This window comes from Equus caballus, chromosome 19 (assembly GCF_041296265.1).
Source record: "Equus caballus isolate H_3958 breed thoroughbred chromosome 19, TB-T2T, whole genome shotgun sequence".
Classification (NCBI taxonomy): Eukaryota; Metazoa; Chordata; class Mammalia; order Perissodactyla; family Equidae; genus Equus; species Equus caballus.
Window position 1 is genome coordinate 43,029,697 of NC_091702.1, and position 24,226 is coordinate 43,053,922.

General features: G+C 36.7%; 1 protein-coding gene across 7 annotated transcripts in view; it reads right to left on the minus strand.

Moving 5' to 3' along the window:
- The window catches only part of PAK2 (p21 (RAC1) activated kinase 2), an 86,028-nt gene that overhangs the window by 10,047 nt on the left and 51,755 nt on the right, over nt 1-24,226 (minus strand). For all 7 annotated transcript variants that reach the window (XM_023623561.2, XM_070243514.1, XM_070243516.1 and 4 more), the window contains 11 exons: nt 18,889-18,989; nt 18,381-18,528; nt 16,816-16,847; nt 15,737-15,844; nt 14,738-14,870; nt 13,295-13,358; nt 11,421-11,469; nt 10,778-10,890; nt 9,539-9,656; nt 7,903-8,002; nt 5,340-5,536 (listed from right to left, as the gene is read on the minus strand). In XM_023623561.2, the coding sequence (XP_023479329.1) occupies nt 5,340-5,536; nt 7,903-8,002; nt 9,539-9,656; nt 10,778-10,890; nt 11,421-11,469; nt 13,295-13,358; nt 14,738-14,870; nt 15,737-15,844; nt 16,816-16,847; nt 18,381-18,528; nt 18,889-18,989 (1,163 nt within the window). The remainder of the gene's footprint in view (nt 1-5,339; nt 5,537-7,902; nt 8,003-9,538; nt 9,657-10,777; nt 10,891-11,420; nt 11,470-13,294; nt 13,359-14,737; nt 14,871-15,736; nt 15,845-16,815; nt 16,848-18,380; nt 18,529-18,888; nt 18,990-24,226) is intronic.

Below are 24,226 nucleotides of genomic sequence, written 5' to 3' on the forward strand. Positions count from 1 at the left end.
GATTCGCTAGTGATAAATACCGTCAACTTCTGTATGTTTGAGAAATCTTTATTTCACCTTAGTTTTTAAAAGAAATTTGTTGGCTGCAGAATTCTCAGTTGACTGATTTTTTCTTTCAAAACTTGGTTACACATATATTAGAACATTTGAAGTTGTCTCACAGTTCACTGACGCTATTACATTTTTCAAAAAACTCATTTTAGTCCCTATGTTTCATTTTTGATAGTTTCTGTTACTGTGTCTATGATTATTAAATCATTAATTGTTTTTTCTGCAATGTATAACCTGCCACTAATCTAATCTTAAACACTATAGCTTCTATCTATAAATTTAATTTGGGTTTTTAAAAATATATATACTTTCCAAATATCTCTACTTAACTCTTTTAACCTCTGGAATGAAGTCATAAAAACTCTTTTAATGACCCTGTGTGCTAATTCTTTACCTGTATCAGTTCTGGGTGAGTTTCAATTGATTGATTTTCCTCCTCATTATGGGTTGTGTTTTCCTGCTCTTTAGCCTGCCCGGTAAACTTCGACAGGATATTTGGGTGCTTGTTGGGTGCTAGAAATATCTGTATTCCTATAAATATTCTTGAGCTTTGTTCTGGGACACAGTTATTTGGGAACATGACCTGTTGGGTCTTGTTTTAAGATCTGCTAGGTGGGACCACAGCAGCATGCGGTCTAGGGGTAATTATTTCCCATCACTGAGGCAAGACTCTCTTGAGCCTTCTATTCAATATCCTGAGAATTACAAGGTTTTCCACTGTGGCTGACAGAAGCAGGCACTGTTCCCAGCCTGTGTGAGCACCAGGCACTGTTCTCTGCAATCTTATCAGATGGTTACATCCTCAGCCTTGGGTAGATTCCTCACACAGGTGCGCCAATCTCTGTTAAATGCTCAAAGGGGACTCTCTGTAGATCTCCAGAGCCTTCTCTGAGAAGCTTTCTCCTCTCCCGTACTCTGTCTTGTGAACTCCAGCTGCCTTGGTCTCCCCACATTCTCAACTCCATCTCCTCAACTCAAGGAGTCTATTGTGCCCCATCTGGGTTCTCCCTCCCTGTACATGTCCGGGAAACTCTCAAAACATTAAGTTGGGGCAATCACAGGGCTCACTTCATGCCTTTTTGGCCTCTGAGATCACAGTTCTTCATTGTTTCATGTCTAGTGTCTTGAAAACCATAAACTCTGGTTTCATATGCTTTAGTGTGGGTTTTTTTTCTTTTTCTGCTTTTTCTCCCCCAATTCCCCCAGGATATAGTTGCATATTTTAGTTGTGGGTCCTTCTAGTTGTGGCATGTGGGACACCGTCTCAGCATGGCCTGATGAGTGGTGCCATGTCCATGCCCAGGATGTGAACTGGTGAAACCTTTGCCGCCAAAGCGGAGCAGGAGGACTTAACCACTCGGCCACAGGGCCGGCCCAAGTGTGGGGTTTTTCGTTTTTTCAAGATTGGCACCTGAGTTAATATCTATCTGTTGCCAATCTTCTTTTTCCCCCTTCTTCTCCTGGAAGCCTCCCAGTACACAGCTGTACACTGTAGTTGTGGGTCCTTCCGGTTGTGCTATGTGGGACGCCGCCTCAGCATGGCCTGATGAGTGGTGCCATGTCCACGCCCAGGATCCACACTGGCAAAATCCTGGGCTGCCAAGCAGAGCGTGCAAACTTAACCACTTGGCCACAGGGCTGACCCCCTTTTTTTTGTTATTTCAGGCAAGGAGGGTTAATCTAGTCCCTGTTATTCCATCTTGACAGGAAGCAGAAGTTCCCGCTTGTCAAGTTTTCACCAATTTCCTCCACATTGCCAACTCCAGCGATCAAGTCTCAGTCCTCATATCTTAGTGACATAACTGTAATTTCTGACAAGCTGATCTCTCCCTCACTTTTGGCATGTACATTCCAGGGCATGTGTTTATTTGGTTTTATCTACCTCTCTGGCCCTTCTTTTTCAGTCTATTTTCCTGGTCTGCCACACCAACTCTCAGCTATGGACTGCCTCAGGGAGCAAGCTGAATCTCTTCTCTTGTCTGTCCATGCCCACTTAACCTGGTGATTTTGTCTAGTCTCATAACTTTAAGTAATGTCTATAGTTTACAAGTCTCAATTTATATCTCTAGTCTGGATCCCAGACTTGCATACCCAACAGCCTATTCCACATATCCACTTTGATGTCTTAACAGGCACTGCAAACTTAACATGTCTAAAACATGTTAAAATGTTATCTCCTGATCTCCCACCTGCCACCCTACTCCACCTGCAGTCTTCCCCATTTCAGTTAAGACAAACTTCAATTTCATCATTCTAGCTACTTAGGCCAAACTCTTGGAGTCACCTCTCCCTCTCTCAAAATATATCCTTTCAAAATATATCCAGAATCCAACTCCTTTTTCCCACCTCACCGATACCATCCTGGTCTAAGCTACTATCATTTCTGGCCTGGATTATCGCACCAGCCTCCTAACTGGACTTCCTGCCTCTGCCTTTGCCTCCCTCAAGAATCTCTTCTCAACAAAGCAGCCAGAGTGATCTGCTGAAATGCAAGACCATTTTGCTTCTCTGTTCAAACTCTGCAATAGTTTCCTCATCTTACCTGTGTAGAAGCCAGAATCCTTACAAAGGCCTAATAAGGCACGACAGTTGGGCCTCATTTCTTCACTGATCTACCTGTTTTCTCCAGCTGTGTGCTCACTACATGCTAGCCTTAACGATCTTTGAATGTATCAGCAATGCTCCCGCTGGAGGGTCTCTGCATGTGCTGTTCTTTCCGAGAAATATTCTTCCCTTAGGTAACCTAGTATCACTTTCTTACCTCCTGTGTTCACAAGTCACCTCAGTGAAGCCTCTCCCAAGCTCTCTTGAAATGGAACACTCTTGACTCCCTCCCAACCAGTCTCAGCACTCAGAGTCCATCATTTAATATGTTACATATTATTCTTATTTATTTTGTTTACTGTCTCTCTCCTCCTTCTATGAGGGCAGGAATTCTGGTTGGTTCTTTTAGACAGCACCTTGAACAGTGCCTCACACAGAGCAGGTACTCAAATCAATGTTTGATGAACAAATGAATGAAACTAGAGGGTTTTAAAAATTATTCTGAACAGTGTTCTAAAATTAATCATCACTATACAAGTACTTTAATTGCTCACTTAAACTGGAATCTTTGCAAGGGGATGAAGAGCATCAGGAAAATCCAATGCCATGCAGACAGAGCATCTCCTGCACATACTCACTACCTTGGCATTCTCTAGCCCATTTTATAGCATGTCCAAGCTATTTTGAATAAAAATTTTAAAAAATTTCTGACAATAGTCAAATATGGTTATATGCAGTCAAATATGGTAATTTTAAAACTTTCTTTCAAATAACTGCTTGAGATATAATTCATATAGTATAAAAATCATCCTTTTAAAGTGCACAATTCAGTGTTTTTAGTATATTCACAGGTTATACAACCATCATCACTAAGTCCAGAGCATTCTTATCCCTCCAAAAGAACGCCAATGTACATTATTAGTTATTCCCCATGCCCTCCTCTCCTCAGTACCTGGAAACCCTTAATCTTCTGTCTCCATGTATTTACCTGTTCTAGAGATTTCATATGCAGTCGATCTTCATTATTTGCAGATTCCATTTTTGCAACTTCGCCTACTCGCTAAAATTTGTAACCCCCAAATCAGTACTCTCAGAGCTTTTGTGGTCGTTTGTGGATATGTGCCGAGAGGTGAAAAGCAGAGCGCTGAAGTGTTGTCTAGTGTTCCTAAGTGCAAGAAGGCAGTGATGTGCCTTATGGAGAAAATACACGTGTGTGATAAGCTTCTTTCAAAAGGCATGAGTTATAGTGCTGCTGGCTGTGAGTTCAATAACACTGAATCAACAATATATATTAAATAGTCTCTAAACAAACACACATAAAGCAAGGTTATGTACTGGTCAGTTGACACAGGCTTGCAGGAATCTAACCCTATATTTCCTCTAGAAGCAATGATTCAGTATTAATTCAGTGTATGTGGCTTTACAGAACCTAACTACCATGAACAACAGAACTGACCCTAAATAGAATCATACAATATGTGATCTTGTGTGTCTGACTCAGCATGTTTTCAAGGTTCAACGTTATATGAATCTGTACTTCATTCCTTTATTATGGCTAAATAATACTCCATGGTACAGATGTACCACTTTTATTCACTTATTCATCAAGTGACAGACATTTGGGTTGTTTCCACTGTTGGCTATTACGAATAAGGCTACTGTGAACATCCGTGCACAAGTTTTTGTGTGGATGTATGCTTTTAATTCTTTTGGGTAAATACCTAGCAGTGGAATTGCTAGGTTATAGGGTAACACAATGTTAACTTTTAGAAACTGTCAAATTGTTTTCCGAAGTGCTGCGCCACTTTACATTTCCACATGTATGAGGGTTCCAATTCCTCCACATTCCCATCAGCACTTACCATTGTCCATCTTTTTGACTATAGCCATTCTTATAGGTGTGAAGTGGTATCTTGTTGGGGTTTTAATTTGCATTTCCTTAATAACTAATGATATTGAGCTATCTATGGTAACTTAAAAGTAGAAGTTTAAGAGAATAAATGAACAAAAAACAAAACAACAAGAGACAGACAGACAGGGGCTGGCCCAGTGGCGTAGTGGTTAAGTTCATGCACTCTGCTTCAGAGGCCTGGGTTCATGGGTTTGGATTCTGGGTGTGGACCTAGACCACTCATCAAGCCATGCTGGGGCAGAAATCCACGTACAAAATAGAGAAAGATGGGCAACAGGTGTTAGCTCAGGGCCAACCTTCCTCAGTAAAAAAAAAAAAAAAAAAAAAAAGACAGACAGAAAGTACAGACCCCAAACTCTCCACCTCAACTAAGGGCGTATTTAATGGTTCAAAGTCTACTGACCTCCTCTGTATCTCAGGACCCTGTCTTTTGAGTGAATCTGGGCTTTAACACTGTTATCTATACAGCTTTCTCACAGATGTGATCTTGTTTTAGCCTTCTCTGTACCTGGGGGTACAGAGGCCAAGGTTCAAGTTGATAACCTGAAGGGTATATCTAGGGACTCTTCACTCTGTAGAAAAGTGAGCAAATTCTTACTTAGGCACACGATTAGAAACCATATATCTTACTGAAGATCTATAGACTCTTTACCTAACACACTTAACTGAACAACCCAGAAGCAAATGATTTTAGATGCAGAGTGAGGGCAGAGATTAGGTTTTATCAACTTTGTATCCTAAATTCTTGGCCAGTGCCTGGCATAAGCAGGTTCTAAATGTTTTAAATGAAAGTATTTTTCTTAAAATAAGGCTTGTGTCTAATTGGTCTTACCCTCAAGGGATTTTCGTTGAGGTAAGGAGGCTCTCCTTCCACCATCTCAATAGCCATGATACCCAGAGACCATATGTCCACTTTAGGGCCATAAGCCTTCCGTGTGACCACCTCTGGTGCCATCCAGTATGGCGTTCCAACCATGGTACTTCGCTTGCTCTGCTCAGGGGTGATCTGGGCGCAGAAACCAAAGTCAGCTGTAAAACAAAACACCTAGAGTTAATGGTGTCCATAGATGGTTTTATCTAAGAGCTCACTTTGTATGACTTAATTAATTACATTTGACTATTCAGTCTCTTGTTTCTTAAGACTGTATTAATACAGCAGAACCAGAATGTGTTTACATACGTTTTGATGATGTTACATACTCTCACTGGTTTATTTTCACTTCCCACAAGCAGACAGTAAATTATCAGGATGTTTTTTCTTCTGAATAATTAATTCTATCCTAAAAATTGTAATACAAGGAGGCTGGCCCTGTGGCCGAGTGGTTAAGTTCGTGCGCTCTGCCGCAGGAGGCCCAGTGTTTCGTTGGTTCGAATCCTGGGCGCGGACATGGCACTGCTCATCAAACCACGCTAAGGCAGCGTCCCACATGCCACAACTAGAAGGACTCACAACCAAGAATATACAACTATGTACTGGGGGGCTTTGGGGAGAAAAAGGAAAAAAATAAAATCTAAAAAAAAAAAAAAAATTGTAATACAGTTGAAAAAGATCTAAAAGAAAAAGTTGACCAAAGGTGGACACCAAAACTAAAAGCTATGAATCAGGCAAAGGCCAGCAAGAGGTAACTACTTTTGAAGAAAATAAACAGAAACTAGAATTACAAAGTATCTAACTTAGCAGACAGCAGAGAAAAAGAACACATTTAACTCCAACTGTACCTACGAGGTGGTCACCAGCATCACTCTGCTCCAACCACCTCACTGTGCAACCGAGGAGCAGAAGACCCAGCTGAGCAGACAGCGTTAATTTAGTGGGAAAGTCAGGATGAGAATCTAGAGTTTCTTCCTCCATTCTACTGTTAAAATTCATTCTACTACATATGTAACTAGTGTTAACATTTAGGTTTGTAAGCCTCAGACTTGTTGTTACACATTTACATACATATATATAAGATTAATGAACTGCTTGGTCTACCTTACCTAATTAGGATATTTTGTAGACTGTTTTTTAAAATAACTTATTTTTAGAGATCTTTCCATATTAGTACATTGTTCTCTTTCATTATTATAATTATACATTACAGAATATTAAAATATCCTAACACTCAACCATTCCCATAGTGCTGGACATTAAATTTAAGAACTTTTTAATTTTTCTTCAGAATGTTGGAGAGAAAAATCTTTGTACTTATTGTTGTGCATATGCTCAGTAATACTATAAGAGAGAATCCTAAAAGAGCAATTGTTAGGTCAAATAATAATATTTATAGCTAAAATGGGTGGTTAGAATAAACCAGGCACTGTTCCAAGTACCTTATAAGAATTAACATACCTAATCCTCATCATAACTCTATGAGATAGGGTCATTATTACTACTCACATTTTACAAATGGGGAAACTGAGGCATACATATTTTTAGACAACTTACCCAAGATCATTCATCTAGTAAGTGGCAGAGCCAGGATAAAACATTATCCCCAAAAGTCTAATTCAGTTTACATGTGTATCCACCAAAAATGTATGAGAATACCCATTTCTAACTTGCTCATTAAGATTAGTAATCTTATATTTTGTGATCATCTGATAGAACCTAAACCCCCTTTCTTATGGTTGGATAACCTTTGGAAGATGTATCTTAAAAAAGAGATGCTGAAAAAGGAGCCCAACTCTCCAGCAGAACAGAAAAAAAGTTTTTGGTATCTTGATCCAAGAAATGCTTTGAATTTTCCATAGTTGGAGAAACCTCAGTAGAAGTTCTTCTTGAATCCTCCAGGGGGCAGGGTTGGAACTGACAGACTACAGCTGGCAGAGGAAAAGGAAGCTTAGGATTTTTTCCCCCATGACTTTACCATGTCTGATTCAGAAGATAATTAGTGAAAAAAGTTTACACGGGGTTTTTTTTCCTTGTCGTCTCTGAAGTCAGGGTCATACAGCCCTCCCCCAATCAGGCCATGCTCTACCAAATCCAAAGAAAGTTGAATAGCACAAGGAGAGGAATCTAACCTAACAGATGGCAGAGGCAAATTCAAGTTTATCTTTGGAAGACAGCACACACATTATGACAGTCCCAGGCACCGTTTCTCAGTGCTTTACATTTTTAATCCTCAGAAGAATTCTCTGAGACAGGTACTATTATTTTCCTTATCACACGAATGAGAAAATAGACACAAAGAGATTAAGTAACTTGCCCCAAATTATCAAGCAACTAGTAGCAGACCTGCTATTTACACTCAAGCTGTCCGGTTAAGAGTCCATACTCTTTATCACTCTTCTCCCTCCCCCTCCATATATGAAGTCATAAAAATATTAATAGCAGAAGAGATTATTTTACTTAAACAAAAGGCAGGAAGTTATAATAAACAACAATAAATGGTATTTGTTCATTTGTTACTCACTAAGTTTAACTGATCCTTCCATCCCCAATAGCACATTGTCACTTTTTATGTCTCTGTGGATCACTTGATTAGCATGTAAAAACTCCAATGCCTGTAAACACTGAACAGAAGAAAAACACCAATCAATGAAACAGTCCCTGAAAAGTCTAAAGGAGGCTCACATACAGTACTTAGGACCCGAGCACCGCCTCTGGTATCCAGAAGACATTCCAATACTTAGGTTTCAAAAGAAAAAACACCCTCTCATGTGCAAAGTTACGAAAATACGATACCTTAATTAATTAGCTGCCCCTCCTCCCACCCTTTGGTCTTTCCCAGAGACAATTATTAAATGATGTCTTATCTAGTCCTATCTCTGGCCAAGGATTATGTAAAATCCCACGAATATCACTCTGTCTTCAATGATCTCATCTATAAAATGACGGGTGGGTCTACACAATTTCCAGGCCTTTTCAGGTTTAAGTGCCTGGAGGTACGCAGCACTCAGTAAACATGCACAAGGCTCTTTAGAAATGATTTCAACAGTAAAGGATAAACTTGTGATCATTCCCGCTTGAATCTGAGACACTCAGAAGTCTAATCAACGCAAACCACTGAAAAGTGGGTAAGATCCTGGGTGTTTGGCTCCACTCAGCTGTTTGTCAACGTGACATAAGGTATTTTCTTCATTTCTTCTATGGTGGATTTCTCATAAAGCTATAGCTATGACCCAGACACCACTGATGAAAGATTAACTTTACTCTTATGCCATGTTTCAGAAAGGACTGAGTTAAAAGTGAGAAAAGACTCTTCCCCTTTCCTGAAATACAAGAACGAGATCAGATTTTTAAAATCTGCTTGCCTCTATGTTTTTTAACATAAACTGAGCATAAATTGTAAACATGGAAAAAGCTGTTTTTATTTCTTACCCTGATCAGAGAAGAACAACAAATACAGTCTGTATATCATTAATAACAACTAAAAATCTCATTTAAAATATTCTACTATTCATTCAAGGAATAAACCTATGTATTACTGCACTACATTTACCAAAAATTTAAGCCGATGATTGAAAAAAACAAATCCCAGGAAAATACTTGTACAAATAAATAGAAACAAAGTTTTCACAATTAGAAGAACTCCTAAAATAATTTTTACATCAATTATGAAAAAAAATTAGAAAAACAAAGTAAGTGTAAATTCTTAAGTTTTTATCAGCTTTTAAGCCATCAAACACTCTCTGATAAGGGCTGTCACATTATTAACCTATCGTATTCATAACTGTTAAGGAGTTCTTAGTTCCGTCTCTCCTCAAACGACCAAGGGCTCTCTCTTTAGGGGGAGCATTATTAACTCAGAACTAAAACTTTCAAAGAATATTTTGTTAACACCTTAATTAAAGCAGAAAAAGGAAAACATCAATGTACTATCTTTATATGAACAAAGTTTATAATTCACTTTTGTATCACTGTAAAAATGCTGAAAGCCAAACCATAGGAAACACAATAGTCTCAAGAATTTTTACAATTTTGCCCGTTGTGACAAAGATTCCTAGGAAAGTATCTCACACAACATAAATTACGTAAAAATCTTCCCTGCTCTTTACCTCCTGCTAACCAGACATCACTGTAACTTACCAAAAAGGGAGCCAACTCACCTCTCTGCATACGGCAGCGATCTGTGCTTCGTCCATGCAGGTTTCTGTTACAACATCAGTAAGCGATCCCCCAGCAAGGTATTCCATCACCACAAACAATTCATCTCCCATCAGGTAACTAAACAAAGAACAGGCAAGAGACACTCGCGTTTTTACTTTTTTTAAACACATGGCCTCTGTGTTGAAGAATTCAAATGTTAGGCGCCCTAATAACAAAACAAGAAAGCTGGCAGCTTTGAGAGCTAGGAAGAAAGTTGCTACATAACAGCACAGAAAAGTAACTGAGGATCACATTATGATTCTCCTGGATCACTCGTAACTTGAGTGTGTACACAGATTATTCCACTTAAAATAACCCTGCGAGGCAGGAATTACTCGTCCTGTTTTACAGATGAAGAGAGAGGCTTGAAGAGGTTAAGTAACTCATCCAAAGTGACATAGCTGGTAAGTGACAGAACCAGAACCTGAAGCCAAGTACAACTGATTCCAAAGTGTATGGCTTAACCACCATGCTATAGCAACTTGAAATACTATTTTAAAAAGTAGGGAAATGTACGTGGAAAGTTTATTTCTATGAACATGGTCCCTATAACTAGGGCTAAAGTCTAAAAATGTGTTATCTTTTTCCCATTCTAAACAAATTGAAATACGGAAGTAAGAAAATCGCCTATAGTCCTCTCTCTCTGAAACAATCACTATTACAATTTTCATTTATTTTTCCACTATTCTTCTTTCATTCACATAAATGTAATTACTTTAAAAAACCCACATACTTGTAAGATACAAAATTTTCTATTCTGCTTTTTATTCTGCTATTTAACATCAATTTCTAAATTAAAATAAGGTTTTGATAGACATACTATTTGCCCGTGAAAAATAGCATCTGAAATAAAAATTAATCCAAAAGTTTAAAAACCGTGTGGCCAGTAACCTCTATCATTCAAGACACGAATCACAGCCAACCTTTCCCTCATGTTTCTGCTTCTGATCATTTGTAACTAATAAGAGCACCAGCAGCAATGTCCTTCATTTAACTGCCTTCTCTCACTTGCCAAGTGATATCTACGTAGAAAAAGGGCCCGCTAAACTGTAATGTGCTATTTTTCTCTCTCCTCCTCCTGCAAGCTTCCATTTCAGCACTGACATTCTACTCTAGTCTAAGTAAAGCGGCTACCCCCAAAACCATGAGACTTAAAATTTCCACATCTGTCCCAGTGTTTACGAAATATTCATATTTACCTGTCCAAGAAGTTAACTATGTTGGGATTCTTTAATTCTTTCATTACCAGAATCTCATTAATGATCAATTCCTTCTTTGGCTGTTTCTGTAAATTAATTTGTTTGATAGCAACCTATGATGGAAACAGAATTAAAAAAAAATCAAAACAAGTTTCCCAATTCTCTTAGAAAATTACAAACACTAGTTAGTCATTTAATTTACTGCATATATATCACATATACAATGAGATAACCTACTCATAGGGAGTACTTTTACTTCCACGTGGCCTATGCACAATGCTGTGTAATACACAGAGCCTAATTATTTTTAGATTTCTCTTGAAGCTGACTAACCAACCCAAGGTCAGTCCAGTGCCAGGAATGAATCCTCTTTTCATTTCAAGCTGTGAAAATACTTTTTAAAATATTTGCTTATTTATGAAACAACACAAAGTTCCGTTCCTCCAGTTAATAAGAAAAGTGCTAGGACATTATGCAGAGTAATTCTTCCAGTTAATAAGATAAGTGCTAGGACATTATGCAGAGTAATTCTTTTGACATGTTCCATTGAAAAAGAGATTTCTATTGATTATTCACAGGTTTATCTAGTTTGTCCTATACTAAAATCTAATGGTAACACCCAGAAGTATGAAAAAGTAGCTACCTCCTGCCCCAATGCCACATCGGTAGCAGTGAAAACTGTACCAGAAGCCCTGGGGGGAAAAAGACACAACAAGATTTAAGGTTTATAAATCACTATCATTTAAAACATCCAAACACTTTATACTTAGAACTACTGAAAAAGAACTAAAGAACATTTAAGACCTAACATCTTTAACAGCAGTAAAAGTAAAAACAAGAGAGAAAAAAAAAAATAAGAAAAAGAGGCAATTCTTGTGGCCAAAATTTAGGTTAGAAATTTGTCATAAATTTCCTTCCTAAAAAAGTAGGAAAAAGATAAAGGAAAGAAAAAAGTAACGTCTATTTATGGATCCACCTCCCTGCTCAAGAAACAAAGAACTGCAAATACATTCGAAGGTTCTTACGTGCCCTTTCCAAGGGCATCCTCCCTCCTCCCCAAAGTAAGCTGTATTTGGTGTTTATTCTGCATTTGATGCGCACTATTTCCATGTAGTTCTCCATACTTTAACTACAAGGGACACAGCTGTGTATCACTATAGAATATATTCAACATACTTTTTAAACTTCATATAAACTGTTTCATTTTACGTATTTTTCTTTTCTTTTCTTTTTTTGAGGAAGATTAGCCTTGAGCTAACTACTGCCCATCCTCCTCTTTTTGTTGAGGAAGACTGGCTCTGAGCTAACATCCACGCCCATCTTCCTCTACTGTATATGTGGGATGCCTACTATAGCATGGTTTTTGCCAAGTGGTGCCATGTCCGTACCCGGGATCTGAACCGGCAAACCCCGGGCCGCCGAGAAGCAGAACGTGCGAACTTAACCAATGCGCCACTGGGCCGGCCCCAATTTTATGTATTTTTCTGCAATTTGCTTTTTTTTTTTTTTGGCACCTGGGCTAACAACTGTTGCCAATCTTCGTTTTTTTTTTTTAAGGATTGGAACCTAGGCTAACAACTGTTGCCAATCTTTTTTTCTTCTTTTCTGCTTTATCTCCCCAAACCCTCCCTGTACACAGTTGTATATCTTAGTTGCACGTCCTCCTAGTTGTGGGATGTGGGACACCGCCTCAACGTGGCCTGACGAGTGGTGCCATGTCCGCGCCCAGGATCTGAACCCTGGGCCGCTGCAGCAAAGCACGCGAACTTAACCACTCGGCCACGGAGCTGGCCCCCAATTTGCTTTTTTAATTCAACATTGGATTTTGGAAGGTTATCCATATGGATAGGTGTTATTCATTCATAACTATTATAATAATATATATTATTCAACATATTACAATTTATCCATTTCAAGTTCAAGACTATTAAGAAGATTTTCAATTTTTCGTTATTAAAAACCAGTGCTGCAACTGAATTTAGTTTTTAAAAAGAAAGAAAGTTTTCAAAAGAGACTTAAGCTCTCTTTCTAAATTCACGGAACACTTTCCAGAGATTAACAACATTAAAAACTCAAGATTTTCATTTGCTCCCAAGCAACAGAAAAAAAAGTTTAGTTAGTTAGTTTAAAAATACAAATTAGTGGACAAAAACAGAAGATCAGTAGATTCAGAGATCAATACTCAATCACATGACTAAAATGCATGTTTTTATTGCCTATAATCTTATAGTAAAAGTGTTCTTATTGTCTTTTAAATATATTTGATGGGCAATTTTTCCAGCCATCTAATCTCTTACCACGAATGAGAAATAACATTTAAGAAGAAATAACGTACAATCATTGCTAAGTAATACAGTTTTTAAAATAGCATCTAGAAATAAATGCATTACTTATTTACACAAATCCAAGGATATCACTCATAGGATAGTGTAAGTGCTCTATGTCAGCAGGCAAAGGAGATACCATGCTGTACACCTAAGTATTGAATATTGTGGTGATACAGTCACAAATACTTACCCTTGCCCAATTTTCTCATATCTTGTATATTTTTTCTTAGGGTCACCTATGCTCACGATAGTTCCTATTTTAAACAAAAACAACAAAAAGTTGGAAGCTCAGTCAAGCATTTTAAAATTGTAAGTTAATTCTAATATCATTATTCCTTATAATAAAACACTGATTTTAGAACTGTGGTTTTCAAATGTAACACTAAATTTCCAAAACAAAATACTAAAGAAACTTAAGGAATAAAAATAAACAGTATCAGAAGCAAAAAGACACATTATTGCCATAAGGTTAGACCTCCTAACTAATGTCTTGATTATCATTACTTTAAAAAGTGATCACGTTTTAAAAAGACCAACTGTAGAAGTTTGCCTGAAACTAAGGGGCTTCTCAGGATGTGGGATGCTCAGTCTTAAAACCGGGACATTTCTGGGGAAAGGATGAGCCGGTCATTCTACTTTTCATATTCCACTGAAATGTATTAAACCAATAATAAGTTATGAAACTACTTACTATCAAAAATAATATATAAATGATACCCAAACGAATAACCCTAAATGGCTCTTCTGACTCTTTGCATATATCTTCTTTCAATGTATTTACGAAACCACTTATTACTACAAAGATGACTCTACTTTAACATGAACTAAGCATACATCTATTTTAGGAAAGTTCACAAAGTCACAGCTAAGAAACAGGTTTTAAAATTAGGATATTGAACATAAAACCATACCTTATATTCTTATTACTGGTAAATCAAAATATTAGAGACCATACTAAATTTTTACTTGCTCAAGGTAAAAGTAGACAGGGGCATATCAAGGAAACGCACATAAATAATCCAATTTTATCTAGGAATATCAAATCTACAGCCACTATAGTTAGAGTATTTTTCCTTGATTCCTCTGGGTCAGTGTTCTTTATAGTTGCTATAGACTTCTCATCAGACATTACTGCTATCCTCTTCCTGGCACTGTGTACATTATTTCCAATGGTTGATCCAGGCCAGTGAGAGTTGATGGATGAAAGGGGAGAAGAGGAAAAAAATACATTTTATGCCTACACATACATCTACACAGGAAGGCCATTTCGTTTAGTTATTTAGGGACATTTGGTATTCTCACACTGAGAGGCTACAGTTATACATAAACATATACAAACTTCCTTTGATAAAGTCTCCAACTATGACCCTGAGATTTGGCCCTTCAGGAAAAAGTACTGCTCCCAAAGGTACTGACTATTGCAAAGACACTGCTCACTAGTCAACACATAATAATACGCAAAGAAGAATATTGGCTTCACTAGATTTTAATTGAAGCTATTGCTCCTAGAAGAAAATAGTTTATTCTTTATGTGTTAAGCCAAAATATAAGGTATAAATTAAAATCCATCTGGGCCAAATGTTTCAAGAGCTGTTAACAATTTAAGAATAATATAAAAATGTAGCTAACATACTTAATTTCTCCATAATCTCTTCATCTGTCATTTTGGTCTTCTTTTTCTGTTTGTCAGAAGACTTAGGACCACCATCAACACTAGATTCACCAACTGGTGCAGGAATAGGGTCTATTACAGACCGTGTATAAATCTGCAGAGAGACAGTTAATTACTAAGATTTGAGGAAAAATATTTTTATGTATTCTTACTGGCACACTATGCAGTTTTTTGATTTTTAAAAAGAAGTACAAATTTAAAAATCATGCTTTTACAACAAAAGGGAAATAGAGAGCAAAATAATAGAAACCTTGATGCTGAAATAACTATTAATTCCCACAAAAATTTTTACACAAATACGATATCTACCATTTCATTTTGAACAGCCAGTTCTGGGAGATAAAGAAAGTAGAGACCTCTGTCATTCGATCAGGATCCTCAGAGTGTCACCTGCCAGTTGTGCCACCACTCCATCACACACACTGCAGGGCCTCCCCCACGCTCTACCTGTGTTAATACAGGCAGCAGGACAGGACTCTTTCTGTCTCTACCTGAGGTCACTGTTAAAATCCTCCCATGTTGGGTTAGGAATTTCACTCTCAGCAGCCTCCTGAATGACAGCAAGGCGTTGAGGGAAATGTAAAATGGGAGATAAAATACATAATTTGGGTAAAAAGGAAGGTCCAAGTTTTAGACATAGTAGTTATAGTTTTCTGCATTGAGATAACAGAAAAAGCCAGAGAAATAGATGAATTCTTGGGAAGAGAGGGTGTAACACAGAAGAAAAAACAATGAGATAAGTATTTTAACTTTTAAAGAAGCCACTTGATTTTAATTTTTCAAACACTAGGTTTTTTTGACGAGTAATCTTTAGGTAAAGGTCTCCTATTCAAATTTCCCGATACTAAAATATCTTAAGTCTGAGGCCTTTTTGAAATTAATCATTGGAAGTCAAATACAGATTGCTGTTTTTTAATAAAAAACACACAGGCACAGACACACACAGCCCAGTTCACGTACTGATTTTGTATGATCCGGTCGTGGGGCAATAACAGGGGGAGCAGCCTCTTCATCATCATCGTCCTCCTCTGTTACTACTGCTGGTGTCTCTGATCCCTTGGTATTCAGCTGCATTTATTACAGGAGCAAAGTAAAGAAGACAAGTCAAATATAGTAACACACTAAAATACGACACTCTCTTTTTTAACATACCTGAAAAAAATGTATTTCTTTAATACTTCATTTCAAGATGATAAAATCTCACTCCTAATCTAATCATTTAAAAAGTAACGGCAATTTTGTAAGTTATAAAAAGTAAGCTTATGAAATAAATGTATATGGTAAATACCAAGTATTTTTAAGAGAGAATTTATACCCTTTCTATAGAGAATTTTATACCCTTTAAACAAGCCCTAAAAGTAAACAATCACTTTATTTGTTAAGACCAAAAACAAAGATCCCGTAGGCTTTGTATAAGTCAGAGTCATTTTCAGTCATTTAAAACAGTCAGATTCACCAGAAAAAATGGTGGCTAACGAAACAAAAGAGGAAGGCAGTAACCTTTAGACAGAGCTTATGATATGCCAGGTGTGTGCTGGGGAGGTGCACTCTACATAGCGCGTTTAATCTTCATATAACTCCAGGGGATTATTTCCTCCCAACTGAGGAAACGAAAATAAAACAGTGACTGTCTGCAGGAGGTGACTGTGCTCACACAATAACTTAAAGTTTCAGACAACTCTGAAGACTCTGACAGGCTTCTCTTGTTCAGTATGTTCCCATATTCTATATTCAATAAAACAGCGCCAGGGGAAAATGCTAGCAAGTTCTTTGTATTCATGCTTGTATATGGCAACATTATCAAAAGTAGCTAAACTGCTCTAAAGCTCATAAGTTTTGGTTACTTTAAGTAATGTATCAAGGAAATTCTATTTGCTTAATATGGCTTCCTCAACTAATCAGATGGCCAGCTAAGAACGTACAATAAGTAGTTATTTATTTATGATGGCTGTAATTTATTTTAGAAAGCAAAATAAAAACAGGTTTGTTTTGGGTAACAAATTACAACAAGAGCTACAAGAAATAACATATTAACTTACTGCTGGTGTTCCAGAAGGGAAGCCATCCTTCTCTGAATATGAGACAAAAAATAACGCCAAGTTAACAATTCAAAAAATAAAACTTCTATATAATAAAAGGAAGAAAATAGAAAGCAGAGCAAAAAAATGTTTATAAATTGATTTCATTTTAAGCTAAATTAAGTCTTGAGGAAAATGACAACATCAGTATTCAAACTGGAATTCATACAACATTGAGCTAACAAATCTCAAATCTTAATGCAACTTTAAATTTACTACAAGTCACTGAATTGTATACCTCAAAAGGGTGAATTTTACAGCATGTAAATTATACCTTAATAAAGTTATTAAAATTTATTTGCAACTATACCTGTCAATCTGTGTTTATTAAATCAAAACAGAAGTTTATTTGTAACAATATTTTCTCCTGAAAAATCCCTGAAGGCAAAACAGTTTATGAAGACTCAACGTCAAAACGCTCACTCCGGAGTTCAGAAGAGCAAGTTTTGTTTTGTTTTATCTTTTAAGATGCCAAGAGACTTATTATATATATATGTAAAATGAAAAGAACATTCTGGTCGAACACGGATTTAAAAAAAGAGATGACTGACTGACAAAGATTTGCTAGTTGACACGAAAGTTCTAGGGGCAAGGCTGACCTTTTGCTAAGGATGGACTAGGCTAAGCAAAAAGTTCACATCTGCCAAGTTGTCTCTATCCATTCCTTGAGCACAACCCTTATTTCTGCAAGGATGCAATCAAATTAAGTACAATTAATTAAAACAACATGTATGATTTTAGCACAATCATATTGTTTTTAAAAACTACGTGTATGACTTTAGGGAACAGAGAAACATATTAATGACACCCTGAGGATGTAATCAGCAAAGTCTACACTGGGGGAAAGGGGACAAATGATCCTGTTTCTTTAACAAATAAACTGCAAGACAAAGAGAGCATGAAAGAGGGGAAGCCTAAATATCAAAAGGCATTGGACAGAGAGAGCAATTAACTGTAATGTATGGACTTTATTCCAATCCTCACTTGAATAAACTATTTTTTAAAAATACATTATTCTCCAATTCTTACCTGACGATATCCCAATTCTGAGGTAAAAATTCTTTTAGTTCTGTTTGCTTTATGTTTATATATTTGATGTTTCAATTTTTGAGTGGACTTAAACATTTTTTACTTCAAAGTCTGTGCATTTATATAGTGAAACAACCCTCCTCCTGTCCCACTAACAATAAATATGTTTCTAGTATGAACATGTCTATAAATCAGCACCTTTCTTTCCCTTCTATTGCTGGAAGTCACTCAAAAGCAGTGAAAAGAAAAGACAATATAAACCAAAGGCCAAAACATTCACTTTTGGCAAAACTAAGAGGTTAATATAATCTGGAGACTCCAAATCACGCGCAAGAGCTGTCCCAATCAGTTGACAAAAGGCAGATCCATGCAGGGGAATAAGTAGATACAAGAACCATAGCTTAGCTTCTTATTTTTCCAGAAGCAACCTTTTTATCTAGAAGAATAACTCTGCAATCCCATTTGAATCAGCCCTTTAACGTTGTCTGATGTCTTACCAGGAGGAGTAAAGCTCAGGTATTTCTGTTTCACTGTGTTGGAGTCATAGAACTTTAAGACATCCAGCACAGCCTGAGGATTCTTCTTTTGCTCTAGTTTGGTGATATTGGAGGTCTGTAATAATCGAGCCCACTGTTCTGGCATGCCCTAATGAAAGGATATTCAGGAAATTAGTTGTTTTGAGTTGCTCTAACAAAGTCAATTTCTAGAGGTAAATGACAAAATACATAAAACAAATCAGTGTACACAATTGTAGGTTTGACTAAATTCGAAAAAGTCTAGTTTTGTAAAGGTCTATTTTTCTAAACATATTTTGCATACTTATAATTAACGGGCTTAGCTCCCTAGGAAAAAGATACCCCCAACCAGAAACACTTTTATAAGAATATAGAGAAAAGCACTTAGAATTCACAGTTAACATGTGGATAGAAAAGCTAACTTCGAACTTAATACTGAAAGGAAAGGTTTAAGCGCTGACATAAGTAAGCCCCAATTCGGCAAACTTACTGTGAATTCTCCAGTAACAGCATCAAAGCCAACATGGATAGTGTGCTCAAAATCAGATGGAGGAGAAATTTCTGGCCGTTCCTTCTCTTTCTTCTTACTTCCTAGAGGGCATTAAAAAAAAAAAATCAGCCTATTTAAACAAGATTAATAAAAATACTCATAATTGTACGTTTGTATTTTTCCTAAAACAGATTAGGAACAAAGTTATTCTAGAAAAGAGATTTCCCCTAAAAACACTGGCTGATAGGAAACTGATACAGGAAGCACAGTGAGCTATCCTGTCATCAAGCAGGGGCGGAGACAAGCAGTGTCCTGATTAAAGAGGCGCACAGACTGAACCAGCTCCAGGCCTGAATAAAAGGACACAGCAGGACAGACAGCCCTTACAAGATGCTGGTTCTCTCATAAATAGAGGCCTACATCGCAGACACCAAGCAATTTGGAAAATAAAGCCTATCCAATCCTATTTCTATTTGGCCATGTTCATCCAGAAAGAACAATGTCCATTACTATGACCATGTAAATAATATGCACTGTACAGAAAAGTAGTACAAAGACCGCGTCACCTTCTTGTGCAACGCTAACCCTTCTTTCTACTGAAGTTAATAAGTGCTACATTTTAAAGTTTCCCAGTTTTTTTGTGGCTCCACCAATTACTTTTGCAACATTTCTGCCACACACCTATCAATAACATCCTCTGTAAATTCAAACACATTGGTTCCTTTTTTGCCCCTGGCCTCCTTGCTCTCAGATCCTCCTGCTCTCACCTGCAGTAGTTTATGTCCAGGCTGTGGAATGGCTACCATCCTAGAACCTTTCTTTCTTCACTTTTACCCTGTGCAGGAATCTATTTTTTGGATCCTATGTTTTCTTCTTCTTGGTTTACCCCTTGAAAATTCTTGACCATATATATATTTTGGTTGAAAAAGCTTTTTTCCCCCCCTTCAGAATTTCTTCTAATCTCCAGTGTTGCTATTTAGGAGGCCAATGCCATTTTGAACCACTGTTGAAAATCAACTGTCCATACATGCATGGGTCTATTTCCAGACACTCAACTTCGTTGCAATCATCTCTGATTTTTATGCCAATACCCGACTGCCTTGATTACTGTAATTGTAGAATAGGCATTGAAACTACAAAGTATAAGCCTTGTAACTTTTTTTCCCCCAAAACTCTTTGGCTAGTCTAGGTCCTTTGCACTTCCACGTGAATTTTAGAATAAGCTTGGTAACTTTTACAAAAAGCCTGCCGGGCTTTTGACTGGGATTGCATTGAATCCTCAGACCACTTTGGGGAGAACTGATTTCTGACCAATACTGAGTCTTTTAATGCATGAAAACAGTGAATTTCTTTGTTTATTTAGTCCTTTGTTTTCTCTCAGCAATGTCTTATAGTTATCAGTGTACAGATCTGTCACTGCTTTTGACAGATTTCTGCCTCAGTATCTCAAAATTTCTATTGCTATTGCAAATGGTACAGCTTTTAACGGCTACTTTCAATTACTAATTGATGGCATATAGTAACACAGTTGATTCTTGAATATCAATCTCACATCCTGAAATCTTACTGTAGCTACTTTTTAGTTCCAGTACCATTTTTGTAGCTATCATAGAATTTCCCTTAAAAATCTGGTTATGTTGTTGGTGAATTAAGACAGGTTTACTTCTTCTTTCTCACTCTGGATTCCTTTTACTTCTTTTTTTTGCCTTACTGCACTGACTATAACCTCTAGCACACTGTTGAATAAAAGTGGTGAGAAGGGAAATCTTTGCATTCTTCCTGATCTTAGCGGGAAAACAGCCATTTTTTTCACCATTAACTTTGATGCCAGCAGTAGGTTTTTCAAAGATGCCCTATATCAGGTCAAGGGCATTTTCTTCTATTGCAAGTATGCTTAACGATTTTATCAGAAATGGATATTGGATTTTGTCAAATGCTTTTTCTACATCCATTGAGGCGAACATGTGGTTTACCTTTTTCATTTTGTTAATAGAGTGCACTACACTGATTTCCAAATGTTACAGCAACCTTGCCCTCCTGAAATGAAATTCACTTGGTCATGATGCATTACTCTTATTAGACACTGTTGTATTCTACTGTTAAATTCTTCCTAAGATTTTGCATCTATGTTCATGAGCAATTTGGATATGCAGCATTCTTTTCTTGTAAAGACTTTAGTTGGGGTATCATAAAATGAGTTCGGAAGTATTCTTTCCTGTTCAGTTTTCTGAAAGTTTGTGTAGAACTGGTGATATTTCTTTCTTAAATGTTTGGTGGAATTCACCAGTGGTGCTATCTGGGTCTGATACTTTCTCTGTGGAAAGGCTAGTAACTACAAACTAAATTTTCCTAAGAGATACAGGGTTTTCAGGTTACCTATTTCTTCTCAAATGAGCTTTGAAAATTTGTGTCTTTTGAGAAATTTTTCCCCTTTATCTAACATGTTAAATTTGTGTATATTTGTTCATAATATTACTTTATCATTTTTTTAAGGAAGATTAGCCCTGAATTAACATCTGCTGCCAATCCTCCTTTTTGCTGAGGAAAACTGGCCCTGAGCTAACATCCGTGCCCATCTTCCCCTACTTTATATGTGCGACGCCTGCCACAGCATGGCTTGCCACGCAGTGCCATGTCTGCACCCGAGATCCAAACGGGTGAACCCCAGGCCACCAAAGCAGAACGCGCGCACTTAACCGCTGTGCCACCGGGCCAGCTCCTTACTTTATCTTTTTAATATTTGTAAAATCTGTTAAGGATGGCACCTCTCTCATTCTCAATATTGGTAATTTGTGTCTTCTTTCTTTTATCCCCTCATCAGTCTGGCTAGAGGTTTATCCATTTCACTGATATTCTCAATGAATCAGCTTTTGGTTTCACTGATTTTTCTGTATTTTTCTTGTATTTCGTTAATCTCCACTTTGATTTTTATTATTTCTTTTATTCTACTGACTTTGGATCTCACCTGCTCTTCCCTTCTAGTTTATTAAGATGGCTTTGCTGAAGTCATTGATCTGAAATAATTTTTTTCTTTTCCAACACAGGTGTTTAATACTATAAATTTTCCTTTATGTATTGCTCTAGGAGCCTCATACAGATACTGACATTTTCAATTTTCATTTTCATTCATTTCATATACTTTACTTTCTAAATATTCTTTTGATTTCTTCATTTATTTGGAAGTGTTTTATTTACTTTCCAAATATTTCCGGAGATCTTTCCATTATTGATTTCTAATTTAGTTACACTGTAATCACAGAATATACTTTGTGTGATTTGAATCCTTCTAAATTTATTGAGACTTTTAAAAATGATCTTAGAATATGATTTATCTCAGTAAATGTTTCATTGTTTACTTAAAAAGAATGTGTATTCTGCTGTGTGGAATGTTCCACAAATGCTAGTCCATCCAGGTGGTTGTGGTTTTAGCAGTTTTCTGTCCATTTGTTCTACCAATTATTGAGAGAAGTGTACTAGAATCTCCAACTATAACTGAGTGTCTATTTCTCCTTGAAATTCTGTTTTTGCGTCATGTATTTTGAATACCTATTATTAAGTGTGTACGTGTTTAGTTCTATTATCTTGATGAATTAACCCACTACCATTATGAAATAACCTATACCTTATCCTTATCCCTTAAATATTTAGAGCGGTATTTTTCACCCTAAAATATACCTTGTCTGATATAAACAGAGCTAGTGCAGGTTTCTTTTCACTATTAGCATACTTTTTTTAATCCTTTTATTTTAACCTATCCTTTATATTTTTTAAGTGGATTTCTTGTAGGTAGCACATAGTTAAGTCTGCTTTAGCAATTTTATAATCTCTGCCTTTTAATTGGGGTATCTAGATCAGTTAGATTTAATGTGACAGCTGATATAGTTGGGTTTAAACCCACTATCCTATTATTTGTTTTCTAATGGTCTCTATCTAGTCCGTTTCCATTTTCCTCTTTTTCTTCTTTTGGATTAACTATTTTTTAAATAATTCCCTTTTATCTCCTTTGTTGGTATTTTAGCCATAACTCTTTACATACCATAAAGTTCACCTGTTTAAATTGTACAATTCGCTGGATTTTAGTATCTTTATAGAGTTGCAACCATCACACAATCTAACTTTAAAACATTTTCATCACCCCTAAAAGAAACCTGTACCCATTAGCAATCACTCCCCATTGCTCCTTCTCCCTGTCCCCAAACTCTAGGCATACATACTTATGCCTCTACATACTTACCTATTCTGGCCATTTCGTATAAATGAAATCATATAACGTGGTCTTTTGTAAATGGCTCTTTTCACTTAGTTTAGTTTTGAAGTTGATCCACATGATAGCATATATCAGTGCTTCATTTCTTTAAAACTCAATTTCTTATCTTTTAAAGAGATTTAGATTTTTAAAAATTTACCATTTCCAGTGATTTTCATTCCTTTATGCAGATCCACATTTCCCTCTGACATCATTTTCCTTCTGCCTAAGGATTTGGATTAACATTTCCTATAGTGCAGCTCTGCTGGTGATAAATTCTTTCATCTTTCACACATTTTAAAAAGTCTGTTTCCCCTTCATTTCTGAAAGATATTTTCACAGGATAGAGAATTCTAAATTGACCGATTTTTTTCTTCCAGTACTTTAAAGATGTTCTTCCTTGTCTTCTGGTTTGCATTATTGCTTACATAAAGTCTGTTGTCATTTTTTGTTCCTCTACATGTAATGTGTCTTTTCCTTCTGACAGCTTTTTACTTTTTGCCTCACAACAACAAGCACTGTTTTTTCTTAGTAGATTTTATTTTTTATAGCAATTTCAGGTTCACAGAAAATTGAGCCAAAGGTCTGGAAGCTTTTAAGATTTTCTCTTCATCATTGGTTTTAAACAATTTGATTGTGTGCCTTGGTGTAGTTTTCATCATGTTTCCTGCGCTCAGAATTCACTCAATTTCTTGACTTTATGGGTTTACAGTTTCCATTAAATTTGGAAAATTTTCAGCCATTTTTTAAAAAGTAATTTTTTAATGCTTCCTCTTCCCCTTCTTTGGAGGCCTCCATTACACTTACATTAGTCTGCCTGAAGTTGTCCCCACAGCTGTTCACTTTTGTTTCAGGCTTTTTTCTCCAAGTTTCATTTCTGATGATTTCTATTCACATAGTCATTTAAGTGTTTTAAAGTTCTTGCCTACCTGTGCCATTTCTGGATTGATTGCAATTGACAGATTTTACTCATTATGCCTGGAAAACACTGATTGGATGCTAGACTGAAATTTTTTCCTTGTTAGGTGCTAGGTATTTTTTTTTTTTTATCGAGTTCATAATGGTTTACATCAAGGTGAGATTTCAGTTGTA